At 57.7% G+C, this 13,367-nt stretch overlaps 1 protein-coding gene across 2 annotated transcripts; it reads left to right on the top strand.

Moving 5' to 3' along the window:
• Window positions 1-530: 530 nt before the first annotated feature.
• On the top strand, window positions 531-11,516 carry LOC138919843 (spermatogenesis-associated protein 31-like). Of its 2 annotated transcripts, XM_070246445.1 has the most exons (7): window positions 531-747; window positions 1,510-1,570; window positions 2,036-2,096; window positions 7,656-8,602; window positions 8,714-8,774; window positions 9,233-9,293; window positions 9,577-11,516. In XM_070246445.1, the coding sequence occupies exons 1-4, from the start codon at window positions 562-564 to the stop codon at window positions 7,687-7,689; spliced, it is 342 nt and encodes a 113-aa protein (XP_070102546.1). In that variant the 5' UTR covers window positions 531-561; the 3' UTR covers window positions 7,690-8,602; window positions 8,714-8,774; window positions 9,233-9,293; window positions 9,577-11,516. The 2 variants fall into 2 exon arrangements, with proteins under 2 accessions (XP_070102546.1, XP_070102545.1); XM_070246444.1 differs by lacking the exons at window positions 531-747; window positions 1,510-1,570; window positions 2,036-2,096 and having other exon boundaries at window positions 7,656-7,948.
• The last annotated feature ends 1,851 nt before the right edge of the window (window positions 11,517-13,367 follow it).

The following is a 13,367-nucleotide window of genomic DNA, read 5'->3' as shown; positions in this document are numbered from 1 at the left end:
GATGAAAAACGTCGGAGGTTCTAATGTCTGGCGTGGTGACTACAGTCGAGAACACTGAATTGCATAATTGAAATCAGCTAGGAGACTGGCACTTCAGTGTCCTCACACACACACACACACACACACACACACACACACACACACAAAGTCACTAGGTGAGGTGAAAACAGCAATCAGAGTTGAGGACAGAGGAGGATCAGGGTATGAATCCCTGGGAACTAGATCAAATTCCTGGGAGAACTTCAGACTTTCGAAGGCCATGAGATAGCTGGCTTCAAACCAAGAATCCAGGAGACGCAAGGAACCCGGTGACCTCTGGCTTCCAGGGGGAAGACATAGAAAACTAGCTAAGGTCTCGAAGGCCCAGGAGGGTAGAGGGAGGGAGACGTAGGCTAGAGGGTGGGGGAGGGGCTCTGGTCCAGCCTGCTCCCCTGCTGTCCCCTCCGCAGCCCTCAAGAGCCCTTTGTGACAAGGCCGCACTTCTGTCATGGGGGCCTGGGGTAATAATCTCCAAGCCACTCCCAGAGCTCAGTTGCCTGAGGGCAGCACTGCATTTCTGACATGCAGAATCCTCTCATGTTTCTGAAAAGCCTCTTTGCTACCTGGCCGAGCTCCAGTTCCACTTCCTGGGTGATTGGGACCATCCTCCCCTTCCTGTGTGGACTGGGGCTCTTCCTCCTGCGCCTTCCCTCCCTGCAGAGGAATCCATCCTCGCGACCACCTTGTGAACGCAGAAACATAAGGAAGGTAAGAAACCCTGGGCAGAGACCCACCAGAAGATGAGTCTCTCTTCTGTTCTACTGTCATTTCCAAGATTCTGAATCAAAGTAGAGGGACTCCGGAACTGGCAGAGAATACAACATCCTCCTTCCACGGACAAGCCAGGCTGGGCGAGCAGGGATTAGAGAGGGCACGAGGATTTCCCTCGGAAGATCTCAGAGCAGGAGTCCAGGTGTGGTAGAGGGCTCCAGGGAAAGTCCCCAGTCCAGTGACCAGCGGCTGAGGAAGGGATGCTGAGTGGGATCTGCGTGGGAGGACGGGTCTTGAGCTCTGGTTCCCCCACCGCCTTCCTGGGGCAGGCGTCTTGAGCAGGCCTTTCCTCTGTCGGGGCTGATCTGAGGGCAGTGCTGAGCCCCCGAGAGCCTCCAGGCAGGGTCTGGAGTGGGGCTCGGGCCTCGGGAAGCAGAGTCCTCCCCGAGGAAGCTCAGAGGCTTCTGGACGTCTGCGAATGTGCGTGATTCTTGAACAGAGGAACAGTGACGAAAGAAATCCATGGTGGGTCTCACATAGAAAATCATCCTTCCTCACGTTCTCCAAAGAAGGAAGACACCAAAGATCCGTTTCACGTTCTAGTCTCCACTTCAAAAACGAGTAAAAGGAAAGAAACACCCCCGGGCGCCAGGAGCTGAGTGCAGGCAGTCGTCTTCCTCATAAACGCTAAGTGTCCACGGCTGGTCCAGAGATAGGAGAGGGAGCCCCCACAGCTGCTTCTTTTTTCTCTCATTTCAGCGTCAAGTGGAGCCCAGAGGGAAGAGCAGCAGGAGCAGGAAGAAAAGGGGAGCTTTGAAAGGTAAGCTCCTGCCATTCAGCCCCGTGCCCCAGAGCTGGCCCCCATCTCCTGTCCCTGAGCGCCCAGCTCCACGGGCTCGAGGATGCCAGGGGCAGAACCCGTCCCTCAGGAAACAGAACACTCAGGGAGGTTTGCGGGAGGGAGACGAAAACCTGAGGACTTGCCACATTCTGTGCTGGGAACCAGGGCCCGGGCCAGGAGGGGCCTGGAACAGGGTCTCGTCCAGCCGGGGCACGTGGGCTGTGGTGGAGGTGGAAGCGCGTGGTCAATGACATAGCTCAACCCATCAGCAGCCTTGCCAGCCCCATCAGGGATCCGGTGGCCTTGGACACTGGTGCCCGGGTTCGACAGTCTGACCTCCCAACAGACTCCCCTAAAGGCACAGTGCACGCAGCCTCCTGTAAGAGCCCTCTCCACCGCCCCTGCCCCGCTTTCAGTGCTGTGACCCAGTCTCCTGATTTCTAGCTCCCAGAGCTGCTGGGAAGGGCCTGGCAGAAGTGCGGGGCCAGGTGTCGCTTTCGCACAGGTAAGGGATCTTGCCCTTCTCTCCCGGACTTCTTGCTCCCAGAGTCTCTGGTGTGGCCCCAGGGCTGCAGGCAGCTTGGGGCTGAGCTGGGAGGGGAGCCACGGGGACAGGGGTGGCCAAAGGCCTGCGGTGAGGCAGAGCAGGAGAATTTGGTGAAGTGGAGGTGGGGCCATGGAGGGCCATGGCTCCCAAGGGGCCACCCCCGCCTGGACTGCCCTGCTGTCCCGGGCCCCTCTGCTCCCGGCTGCAGCTTGTGCCTCCTGGCTCCCGCAGCTCCCCAGGGAGGCTGTCTTCCAAGGGATGCTCCCATCGCTCATCATGTCAAGGCTACCCTGGGGAGGCGAGCAACACAGCATACGCCAGAGCCCAGCAGCCACGCGGAAAGCCTGTGGCAGGTGCTACTCTCACCATGACTCCAGCACATTCCCTGGGGCCTCTGACCCACACCCCTATACCTCTGGCCTCCACCCTGCCGGCGGAACCTCCAGCTGACTTGACCAGAATCCCACCGGACACTACTGCCATGAGCACAGCTCCAGCTCACTCCTCTTGGCCATTTCCCAACTCAGGCCACGGCCGCATGAGCTGGCGCGTCGAGTTCCTCTCGCAGTGGCACATGATCAAGGTCTTGTTCTTCCCCGGGTCAGCGCACCTCCAGTCCCAGCAAGGGCACCTGTCCTGCCACCGACCAGTGGCCTCATTCCGGGGAGGCCCCACACACAGGGAGGGAGAGACGGAGAGCCCCTCACTTGCCAACCCTGATGCGCCAAAGCTGCTCAAGATGGAAATCAGGAAAAGAACACAGACGAAGGCCTGGCCAGAGAAAGAAGAACAAGACGCCCCAGGCAGCCCTCAGATGCTCGAAGCACCCAGTATCACGTCTGGGCTGAATGTCCGCTGGCGCCCACCCTTCCCGTCCTTGGAGTCGGCTGAGCTGAACGCAAGTGAGGCTCAACCCTTGGCCCTTCCACGGTCTACTTTTCCCTCCTCTGCCACCCGTGATTCCGGCACCCGCTTGAAGGCCGACAGTGCAGAGTTCTCGGGAAAACCTCTTGAGCCCCACCCAGGAGAGAAACATAAGACTTTGACCACAAAAGCATCAGTTCCGCGCCTGGCCCCTCCCCTCCCTTCAACTTCCCCTGTGAGTGAGGAAAACCAGAAGGCCCCGGGAGGGACCCTACCTGGCAATGGCTGTGGGCCCTCCGAGGCCTCTCTGATGGGACAGCAGGGCCGGCCGCCTTCTCCGAGCTTCGCATTCAGCCTCTCGGACAGAAATGGGCAGAGCGGGACGGTCGTGGGGGCCGAGCAAGGCCGTCTACACCTGAGTCCAGGGTCAGCAATGGCCAGGAACGAGCCTCTGAAAGAGAGTGGAGGTGGGGCGTCACCAGAGCCCTGCCGTGGGGTGGCAACACTGGAGGGCGAGTCAGGGTCCCAGTCTTGGAGCCAGGTCGGAGGAACAGGAGACGCCCTCGGGACCAAACCCCTCCAGGCCCTGCCGGAAAAAGAAGAGGTTTTTCACGTCAGCCCTCTCAGAAAAATGTTGAGACGCCTCCTGCCCTGCCTGAGGCCCAACAAGGAGGAAGCACCAGAGGAGCCCCTTGCAAAGGCAAGCCCGCGTCAGCCACCGCCCAGAGCCAGGCACGGGTCACACGCAGCTCGGCGTCGGATGGCAGGGCTGTTCAGGCGCCATCCACAGTATCATCCTTTGTCTGGGCGCTGGGAGACAGACTGAGGGTTCGCCAAGGACTTCTGGTTTTTCTCCTGACCTCACCCTCTGTGCTGATGGTGCCTTCCAACCCCGATTTCCCCCAAATACATGTTCTTTTCCCCTGAGACCTGGTGGCCTCCGTCTCGCCCTGCTAGGGGTAGAAGCAGGGTCAGGCTCCGCCCTCCCTGAGTGTCTACTGTGGCTTCCAGAAGGGGCAGGGCCATGGGGGGAGGCTGACTGCAGCGTGGCTCACGCGCCCTGGCCCCAACTCCCTCATTGCACGCGAAGTACCCATCACGCCATCCTTACAAAAACAAACGGAAGCTTTAGGCTATTCCCAGATGAGCAAAACCTCTAGACCCCAGCCCAGGATGGGCCCCACCCGTCCTCTCCTGCGTTCTCTGGCCCTTGAGCTTCTGGGGCTGTAGGGAGGGGGTTTGCAGAGGCTCCGGGAAGTGTAGAGACAGAGTCACAGGTCACAGGGCGGGGAGGGGAGTGTGGGGCAGTGCTGGCCCTGAGTCCGGAGCGGGAAAGCTTGCCCCGCACCCCGAGCTCTTGGTGGGAATAGATGACGCTGCCCCAGGAGCTTCTTCTGTCCCTGCTGAAGCTGCCGTGGAGATGGGCCTGCGCAACCCTCTCGGCCCAGCGTCGCCCTCCCTCTGTCCTTGTCACAGTCTGGAAGAGCAGCGACGACCACGACTGAGCTCCGGCCTCTGAGGGTGGGCGGTTGGGGAGCACAGAGGCTGCTGCGGGCCTGTCCCCTCCGCCCAGAGGGGCACAGGGCCCTGCTCTCCTGCACCTGCCTTCTCCTCCTGGGGAATGGAGCCGGGGGTGAGTGTGTGGCGGCATGATCTGATGGTGGGACACTGTGCACCTAGGCTGGGACCCGGGAGAAGGAGACAAAGTGCCACCAGAGTTTAACCACTTACCTACTGAAGGACAGTTTTTGGTTTTTATAATGTCCCCTATGCATAAAGCTGCTATGAACTTCTGGGGAAGGTTTTGGCGTGAACCTAAATTTTTCTGCACGGTTAATATCAATGGCAATGAGTAACGAAGGCTTGAAAATGGGCCAGCCTCCAGGAACTTAGAAAGAATGCAACACGCATTAGAGGTTGAAAGGCTGAAACAGGGCAGAGAGACTAACCCTAACACCATATCTTAGATTGAGCCATTTCCTCAGGAAAAAAATGCCGTTACCTAACGCACGACAGGTGCCGAGGACGTGGGAGGGCCAGGTATCACCACATTGAATAAAACACTGTCAGAACGTATCTGGACAGGAGACCCCTGACCTTCAACCTGTCACAAGCTCTTTGTTCTTCGTCTCCAGAGAACATTAAGTAGACAGAGATCCGCACCTGCGGAGCAGGTCCCCTGAATGAACTGGATTTCCACTTGAATTAAGAAGAAACTAGCTCATGGTTGCTGTGGACTCAAATTATTTGGGAATGAACACACAACTGCAGTTTCTCACTTGAGTACTAGCGCAGAATCGCTAGATTAAATGGTAACGGAATCCAATGAATCCCAACAGAGCAAGAAAATGTCAGTGCGTTCCTGGCCCTCCTATCGCTTCTCTATTGAACGGAAGAGAAAAGGGAACCTTTCTGAAACTCGTCTTAATATCGGAGCAGCAGGCAATTCCTGTACTTCTGTCTTCTGCTATGACAGAGATAGAAATCATCGTGTATGTCAGGGAAACAATCCAATTTCCCTAAATTTGGGGTGGGCGGTCTTTATTTAATACCAGGGGTTCCCCTCTACTATTGACACTGTTCCAGGTGGGTCAGGTTTCCCGGAAGAGCTTTCCGATTGATTTGCATTTTAAAACACATTCGCTCCTCATCCTCTCTCTGAGCTGGCAGGCAGGCCAATTCAGGGAACACGCGGGAGGCCCGAGTCATGTCAGTCCCTGACCTGGGCAGCTGGCTTTGAGGAGGCCCTGAGTCCAGAACTCTTGCGTGCGAGAGCCTGAATGTGGGACTCTGGTCACAGTCATACGCTAGCCAAGCGTCCCAATTAGGAGTCCCAGCTCCAGAAAAAGGTCTTTGTTGGACTTCAGAAGAACAAAGTTGTTTTAACTGTTGAGAAAGACGTTAAAGATCATCTTGGGGCCTGCTAAGAGAGTTACCCTGTTGCAAATTCTGCTGTGATCACACACATTCGTAAATCGGGAACGTATTTATCATGTGAAGCTAGTAAGAACAACGTAGACCTTAACGCTTTTGGTATAAGTAAGATTACCCTATTATCAGTTAAAAGAGTCTCTCTCCGTCGCTGTGTGTATGGATAGCTGTGTAATAAGTATAAACCCGGATATCTAAGCACTACCTGTCCAACGAGTCTGAAAAGTTAACACGTTGACCAAAAAGTACAATCCCTAAGTGAACCCCCAGTTCTCACTGAAAAAGGCATGTCCGATGATGTCACCAGGGAATTCCTCTAGGACTCGAAGGGCCCTCTTTCTACAGGTTCAGGCAAGACTCGAGGCTCCGGGGGCCCGGAGGGGGCAGGAAGGGGAAGGCAAGGCCAACTCTGAGAAAGAGATCGCGTGGCGGGCAAACCGGGGAGACCAGAAAGGGCTGCCTCAGACTGGACTCCAACCCGGGCCACGGACCCGGCCCCAACGTCCGCTCTCAAGAGCAGCACTTCAGCTCACTCGAGCCGTGCCCGGCTTCGGGCTGGGCCACACAGCCGTCTAAACTCTGGAAACGGAAGACGGTCTATTTCGGGCGGAATGAGAAGAAACAGGGTCAAGACGACAGAAAAGCTTAGAGAAAATGAGAATGTGCTGAATTCTCTGGTTGGAAAGGCCTGAATTGGTCTGTGCAAATGTGTCCACGCCTGCGTTATGTATGGGCGCGCGTGTGTGTGTGTCTGTGTGTGTGTGTGTGTGTGTGTGTCCAGCACGTCCCATAAGTCTTGGTGAAGGCTTTCTCACTTCAGAAGTAGAAATGCGACTAACATAAAACACATTACTGGGAGGTTTAGTTACTTAAATTTTGATTATGCTTATGTTCCGTAAGAAATGATTAGTTTCCATTTTTGGGTGAGTCGTCCTGAGCGAAGATGGCAAAGGTTGATCGAAACAATAACAACGTTCATATTCAAAGCCAAACAAGCGTAAAATAAAGTGGGACTTCCAGATTGACGAAACCAAAAGCTTGTTACGTGGACAAATGGAGTGGAGACTGGCACAACATCGATGAACCTGGCGGGCGTTACGCTCAGTGGAACAAGCCAGACAGAGGAAGACAGATACTGCCTGGGGTCGCTTAACACGTGAACTCGAAAAACGACAAAAGAAAGGTCAATTCACAGAAACAGAGAGTACAAAAGTGGTGGCCAGCGGCTGTGGAGTGGGAGGGAGAGGGAGAGGCAGGTCAAAGGGGACCAACTCTCAGCCCTGAGATCAAGGAGCTCTGAGGATCTCATGTCTGACGTGGTGACTAGAGTCGAGAACGCTGCATTCTATAACTGAGATCAGCTAAGAGAGCAGCACTTCAGTGTCCTGGCACGCACACACAGAGTCAATAAGTGAGGTGAAAACAACAGTCGGAGTTGAGGACAGAGGAGAATGAGGGTGTGAGTCCCTGGGAACTAGCTCGAATTCCTGGGAGAACTGCAGACTTTCAAAGGCCCTGAGATAGGTGGCTTCAAACCAAGAATCCAGGAGAGGCAAGGAACCGGGCGACAGCTGGCTTCCAGGTGGAAGAAACAGAAAACCAGCTAAGGTCTAGAAGGCCCAGGAGGGTGGAGGGAGGCAGTTGGAGGCCAGTTGGCGGCGCAGGGGCTGGGGTCCAATCGGCTGCCCTCCTCTCGCCTGCCCCTCCCCCCTCCCCCCTCAGGAGCCCCCGTGACACGGCCACAGTTCCACGATGAGGGCGTGGGGTTCTAATCTCCAAGTCACTCCCAGCGCTCAGTTGCCTGAGAGTAGGACTAGACTTGAGACATGGAAACTCCTATCTTACGTCTACAAAGCATTGTTGCTACCTGCTTGAGCTCCAGTGCCGCCTCCTGGGTGATTGGGACCATCCTCCGCATCCTGTATGGACTGGGGCTCTTCCTCCTGTTCTTCCCCCCCTCCCCCAAGAGGAATTCGCCCTCACAACCAACTGACAAAAGGAGAAACGTCAGGAAGGTAAGAAATCCTGGACCCAGACCCACCAGAAGACGAGTCTCTCTCCTCTTTTACTGTGATTTCCACTTCTCTGAATCAACTAGAGGGACCCCAGGGACGGGAAAGAACAGAACATCATCCTTCTAGAGACCAGCCAGGTTGGGTGGGCAGGGGGGAGAGTGGGCACAGGGATTTCGGTCCGAAGACCTCCGAGCAGGAGTCCCGGTGTGGTAGAGGGCTCCAGGGAAAGGCCCCAGAGGCCAGCGACCAGTGGCCACGGACGGGATGCCGAGTGGGATCTGTGGGAAGACAGGCCCTGAGCACCCGTTCCCCAGCCACCTCCCCGGGGCAGGTGTCTCAGGCGGGCCTTTTCTCTGTCGTGGTTGATCTGAGGGCACAGCTGAGCCCCCGAGAGCCTCTGGGCAGGACCTGGAGTGGGGCTGTAGCCTCAGGAAGCAGAGTCCTCCCTGAGGAAGCTCACACGATCCTGTACCTCTGAGAAGGCGCGCGCTTCTCGAGCAGAGGAACAGTGACAGAAGATGCACGCTGGTCCCACATGGGGACCTGCTTACGATCCTCAGAGAAGGAAGACAGCAAACGTCCATTTTGTGTTCAGTTATCCACTTCAAAAGGAAGTAAAAGGGAAGGAACACCCCAGAGCCCCAGGAGTTCAGGGTAGGCAGTCATCCCGCTCACAAACGCTGTGCGTCTGCGGCTGGTCCAGAGAGAGGAGAGGGAGCCTTGGGGCTCAGACCCCGCAGTTTCTTGTCTTTTCTCTCACCTCAGCGTCAAGTGGAGCCCAGAGGGAGGAGCAGCAGGAGCAGGAAGAAAAGGGGAGCTTTGAAAGGTAAGCAAGCTCCTGCCATTCAGCCCTGTGCCCCAGAGCTGGCCTGCACCTCCTGTCCCTGAGCGCCCAGCTCCGTGGGCTCGAGGATGCCAGGGACAGAGCCTGTCCCTCAGGAAACAGAGCCCTCAGCGAGGCTCCCGGCAAGGAGAGGAAAACCTGAGTGCTTGCCAGATGCTGTGCGCGGAACCAAGGCCCAGGCCAGCAGGCGTCCGGAACAGGGTGTTGCCCAGCAGGGGCATGTGGGCTGTGGTGGAGGTTGAAGCACTTGGTCCACGACAAACCTCAACCCATCAGCAGCCTTGCCATCCCCGTCAGGGATCCCGTGGCCTTGGGCACTGGTGCCTGGGCTCCAGAGTCTGACCTCAAACGGTCTCCCCTAAAGGCACACTGCACGCAGCCTCCTGCCAGAGCCCTAGGCCCCCGCCTTCACGGCTGTGACCCAGTGCCCTCATTTCTAGCTTACAGAGCTGGCCGGAAGGACCTGGCAGAAGTGGGGGGCCTGAGGTCCCTTTCGCCAAGGTAAGGAATCTTGCCCTTCTCTCCTGGGCTTCTTCCTCGCAGAGTCTCTGACGTGCCCCGGGGCTACAGGCAGCTTGGGGCTGAGCTGGGAGGGGAGCCATGGGGCAGGGGGTGGCAAGAGGCCTGGCGGGGAGGGACAGCAGGAGAATTCGGTGAAGTGAAGGGAGGGCCAGGGAGGGCCATGGCTCTCAAGGGGCCACCCGCACCTGGCCTGGCCTGGCCTGCCCTGCTGTCCCAGGGCCCTCTGCTCCTGGCTACAGCTTGTGCATCTTGTTTCCCGCAGCTCCCCGGGGAGGCTGTCTTGTAAGGGGTGCTTCCATCGCTTGACATCTCAAGCCTCCCCTGGGGAGGCGTGCAAGACAGCGTCTGCTAGAGTCCGCCAGCCACGCGGGAAGCCCGTGCAAGGTGCTCCTCTCACCACGGCTCCAGCACTTTCCCTGGCTCTTCTCACCCAGCGCACTCTACCTTGGGCCTCCACCCTGCCAGCAGAACCGCCCTCGGCCCTGACCACCACTCCACTACGCCCTGTTGCCACGAGCTCGGCCCCAGCTCACTCGTGTTGGCCATTTCCCAACTCAGGCCACGGCCGCGTGAGCTGTCGCGTTGAAACGTTCCCCTCCCGCTGGAACACGATCCAGGTCTTGTTCTTCCCCGTGCCGTCGCACTTCGGGTCCCAGCAAGGGCCCCTGTCCTGCCACCCACCAGTGGCCTCATTCTGGGGAGGCCCCACACATAGGGAGGGAGAGACCGACAGCCCCTCAGTCGCCAACCCTGACGCCCAGAAGCTGCTCGAGACAGACATCACGGAGAGCATGCAAACGGAGGTCTGGGAAGAAGAACAAGACGATCCACGCACTCCTCAGATGCTCCCAGCACACACTATCACGTCTGGGCTGAATTTCCGCTGGGGCCTACCCCTCCTGCCCTTGGGGCCTGCAGCTCTGGAAGCATGTGAGGCTCAACCCTCGGCCCTTCCACGGTCCCCTCTGCCCCCCGCAGCCACCTGTGATTCTGGGGCCCCCTCGAAAGCTGACTCTGCACACTTGACGGGAAAACCTCTTGAGCCTCCTCCGGGTGACCAGGTCTTAACTTGGACGACCAAACCATCAGTTCCCAGGCTGGCCCGTCCCCTCCCTGCTCCCTCACCTGTGTGTGAGGAAAATCAGAAGGCCCTGGGAGGGACCCTACCTGGCGATGGCAGTGGGCCCTCAGAAGCCTCTCTCTCGGGACAGGAGGGCCGGCCGCCTTCTCCAACCTTCCCACGCGGCCTCTCAGAGAGAAAAGGGCGGGGTGGGACCTTCGTGGGGGCCGAGCAAGGCCGTCGGGGGCCGACTTCAGGGTCCCCCGTGGCCAGGGAAGAGCCTCGGGAGGAGAGCAGGGGTGGGGCCTCACCAGAGCCCTGCCGCGGGGTGGCAACACTGGACGGGGAGTCAGGGTCCCAGTCTCGGAGCCAGGTCGGGGACGTGGGAGACACCCTCGAGACCAAACCCCTCCAGCCCCCGCCTGCAAAGGAAGAGGATCCTCGCGACAGCCCTCTCAGAAAAATGTTGAGACGCCTCCTGCCCTGCCTGAGGCCCAACAAGGAGGAAGCACCAGAGGAGCCCCTCGCAAAGGCAAGCCCGCCTCAGCCACCGCCCAGAGCCGGGCACGGGTCACACACAGCTCGGCGTCGGATGGCGGGGCTGTTCAGGCGCCATCGACAGTGACATCCTGTGTCTGCGTCCTGGGAGGGAAACTGAGGCTGGCCGAGAACTTCTGGCCTCCCAGCAGAAGCATCGCAAAACCCATTTCAGGCCTGGCAAGCCGGACATACCTGTCACCACGACGTTCCCTCCTCCCCAGAGCAGAGGAGAACAATCACAGAGGACAGTCCCCAACCCACCTCCAGGGACCACAACTGTCCGAATACGAGGGGATGGATCAGAGCAGGCATGGCGACGGGACCCTGCCATCCGGGCAGCCGCGGTCCCCGGCCAAACCCTGCCAGCCTGGGCTGAGGGTGGCAGCTGCCTCAGCCAATCCATTACCCGCCACGCTCTCCTCAGATATGCCTCTCCCGGGATGAGCAGACTGTGCCTGACACAGCTTTCCTCGTAGGAACGCTTCTCTGCCCGAACGGGCAAGCGGACGAACAGAAAACCTGGTTTTGCTCCTTATCCCACCCTCCGTGCTAATGCTGTCCTCCTACCCCAATTTTCCCCAAATACACTTGTTTTCTCCCTAGAGGTCGTGGCTTCTGTCTGTGCCCTGCTAGGGGGAAAGAACGGGGTCAGGCTCCGCCCTTCCTGAGCGTCTGCTTTGGCTTCCAGAAGGGACAGGGCCATGGGGGGAGGCCGACTGCAGGGTGGCTCACCTGCCCTCGCCCCAGCTCCCCCATTGCACCTCAAGTCCCCATCACACCGTCCTTACAAAAACCAATGGAAGCTTTGGGCTCTTTCCAGATGAGCAAAACCTCTAAGACCCCAAGCCCACGATGGGCCCCGCCTGTCCTCTCCTGCGTTCTCTGGCCCTTGAACTTGTGGGGCTGTAGGGAGGGGCTTTGCAGAGGCTCCAGCAAGCGTAGAGACAGGCTCACAGGTCACAGAGTGGGGAGGGGAGTGTGGGGCAGTGCTGGCCCTGAGTCCGGAGGGCGAGGAAGCTTGCCCTGCACCCCGAGCTCTCGCTGGGAATAGGTGAGGACGCTGCCCCGGGAGCTGCTCCTCTCCCTGCTGAAGCGGCCGTGGAGATGGGCCTGCGCATCCCTCTCGGCCCAGCGTCCCCGTCCCTCTGTGCTTGTCACAGTCTGGAGCAGCAGCGACAAGGATGGCTGCGCTCCCGGCTCTGAGGGCGGGCGGGTGGGGAGCACGCGTGCTGCTGTGGGCCTCACCCCTCTGCCCAGAGGAGCTCAGAGCCCTGCTCTCCTGCCCCTGCCTTCTCCTCCTGGGGAACGGAGCCGGGGGTGAGTGTGTGGGGTCACCACCTGACGGTGGGTGGGACACTGTGCGCCTAGGGTGGGACGCCGGGGAAGGAGAATAAAGTGCCACTAGAGTTTAACCGCTTACCTACCGGATGACATTTTTTGATTTTTACGATTTCACCCCTTAGAAATAAACCTGCCATGAGCTTCTCTGTGAAGGCTTTTGGGTGAACTGAAATTTGCCTGCCCAGTAAGTATCAATGGCAGTGATGGTGTGAAAATGAACCCGCCTCCAGGATCTCACAAGCAAATGCAACACGGGTTAGAGGCTGAAAGGGCGAAACAGGGCAGAGAGAGTAAACCTAACACGGTATCTTGGATTTGAGCCATTTCCTCAGGAAAAAAATGCCGTTACCTAACGCACGACAGGTGCCGAGGACGTGGGAGGGCCAGGTATCACCACATTGAATAAAACACTGTCAGAACGTATCTGGACAGGAGACCCCTGACCTTCAACCTGTCACAAGCTCTTTGTTCTTCGTCTCCAGAGAACATTAAGTAGACAGAGATCCGCACCTGCGGAGCAGGTCCCCTGAATGAACTGGATTTCCACTTGAATTAAGAAGAAACTAGCTCATGGTTGCTGTGGACTCAAATTATTTGGGAATGAACACACAACTGCAGTTTCTCACTTGAGTACTAGCGCAGAATCGCTAGATTAAATGGTAACGGAATCCAATGAATCCCAACAGAGCAAGAAAATGTCAGTGCGTTCCTGGCCCTCCTATCGCTTCTCTATTGAACGGAAGAGAAAAGGGAACCTTTCTGAAACTCGTCTTAATATCGGAGCAGCAGGCAATTCCTGTACTTCTGTCTTCTGCTATGACAGAGATAGAAATCATCGTGTATGTCAGGGAAACAATCCAATTTCCCTAAATTTGGGGTGGGCGGTCTTTATTTAATACCAGGGGTTCCCCTCTACTATTGACACTGTTCCAGGTGGGTCAGGTTTCCCGGAAGAGCTTTCCGATTGATTTGCATTTTAAAACACATTCGCTCCTCATCCTCTCTCTGAGCTGGCAGGCAGGCCAATTCAGGGAACACGCGGGAGGCCCGAGTCATGTCAGTCCCTGACCTGGGCAGCTGGCTTTGAGGAGGCCCTGAGTCCAGAACTCTTG

Source organism: Equus caballus, chromosome 21 (assembly GCF_041296265.1).
Source record: "Equus caballus isolate H_3958 breed thoroughbred chromosome 21, TB-T2T, whole genome shotgun sequence".
Classification (NCBI taxonomy): domain Eukaryota; kingdom Metazoa; phylum Chordata; class Mammalia; order Perissodactyla; family Equidae; genus Equus; species Equus caballus.
This window is presented reverse-complemented; position numbering and strand designations above follow the sequence as displayed.

Coding starts and splice junctions, on each gene's coding strand:
- LOC138919843 (XM_070246444.1), top strand. CDS start 7,760: ATGGAAACTCCTATCTTACGTCTACAAAGCATTGTTGCTACCTGCTTG. Junction 7,949..8,713: donor AAAGGAGAAACGTCAGGAAG/GTAAGAAATCCT, acceptor CTCTCACCTCAG/CGTCAAGTGGAGCCCAGAGG. Junction 9,294..9,576: donor CTGAGGTCCCTTTCGCCAAG/GTAAGGAATCTT, acceptor TGTTTCCCGCAG/CTCCCCGGGGAGGCTGTCTT.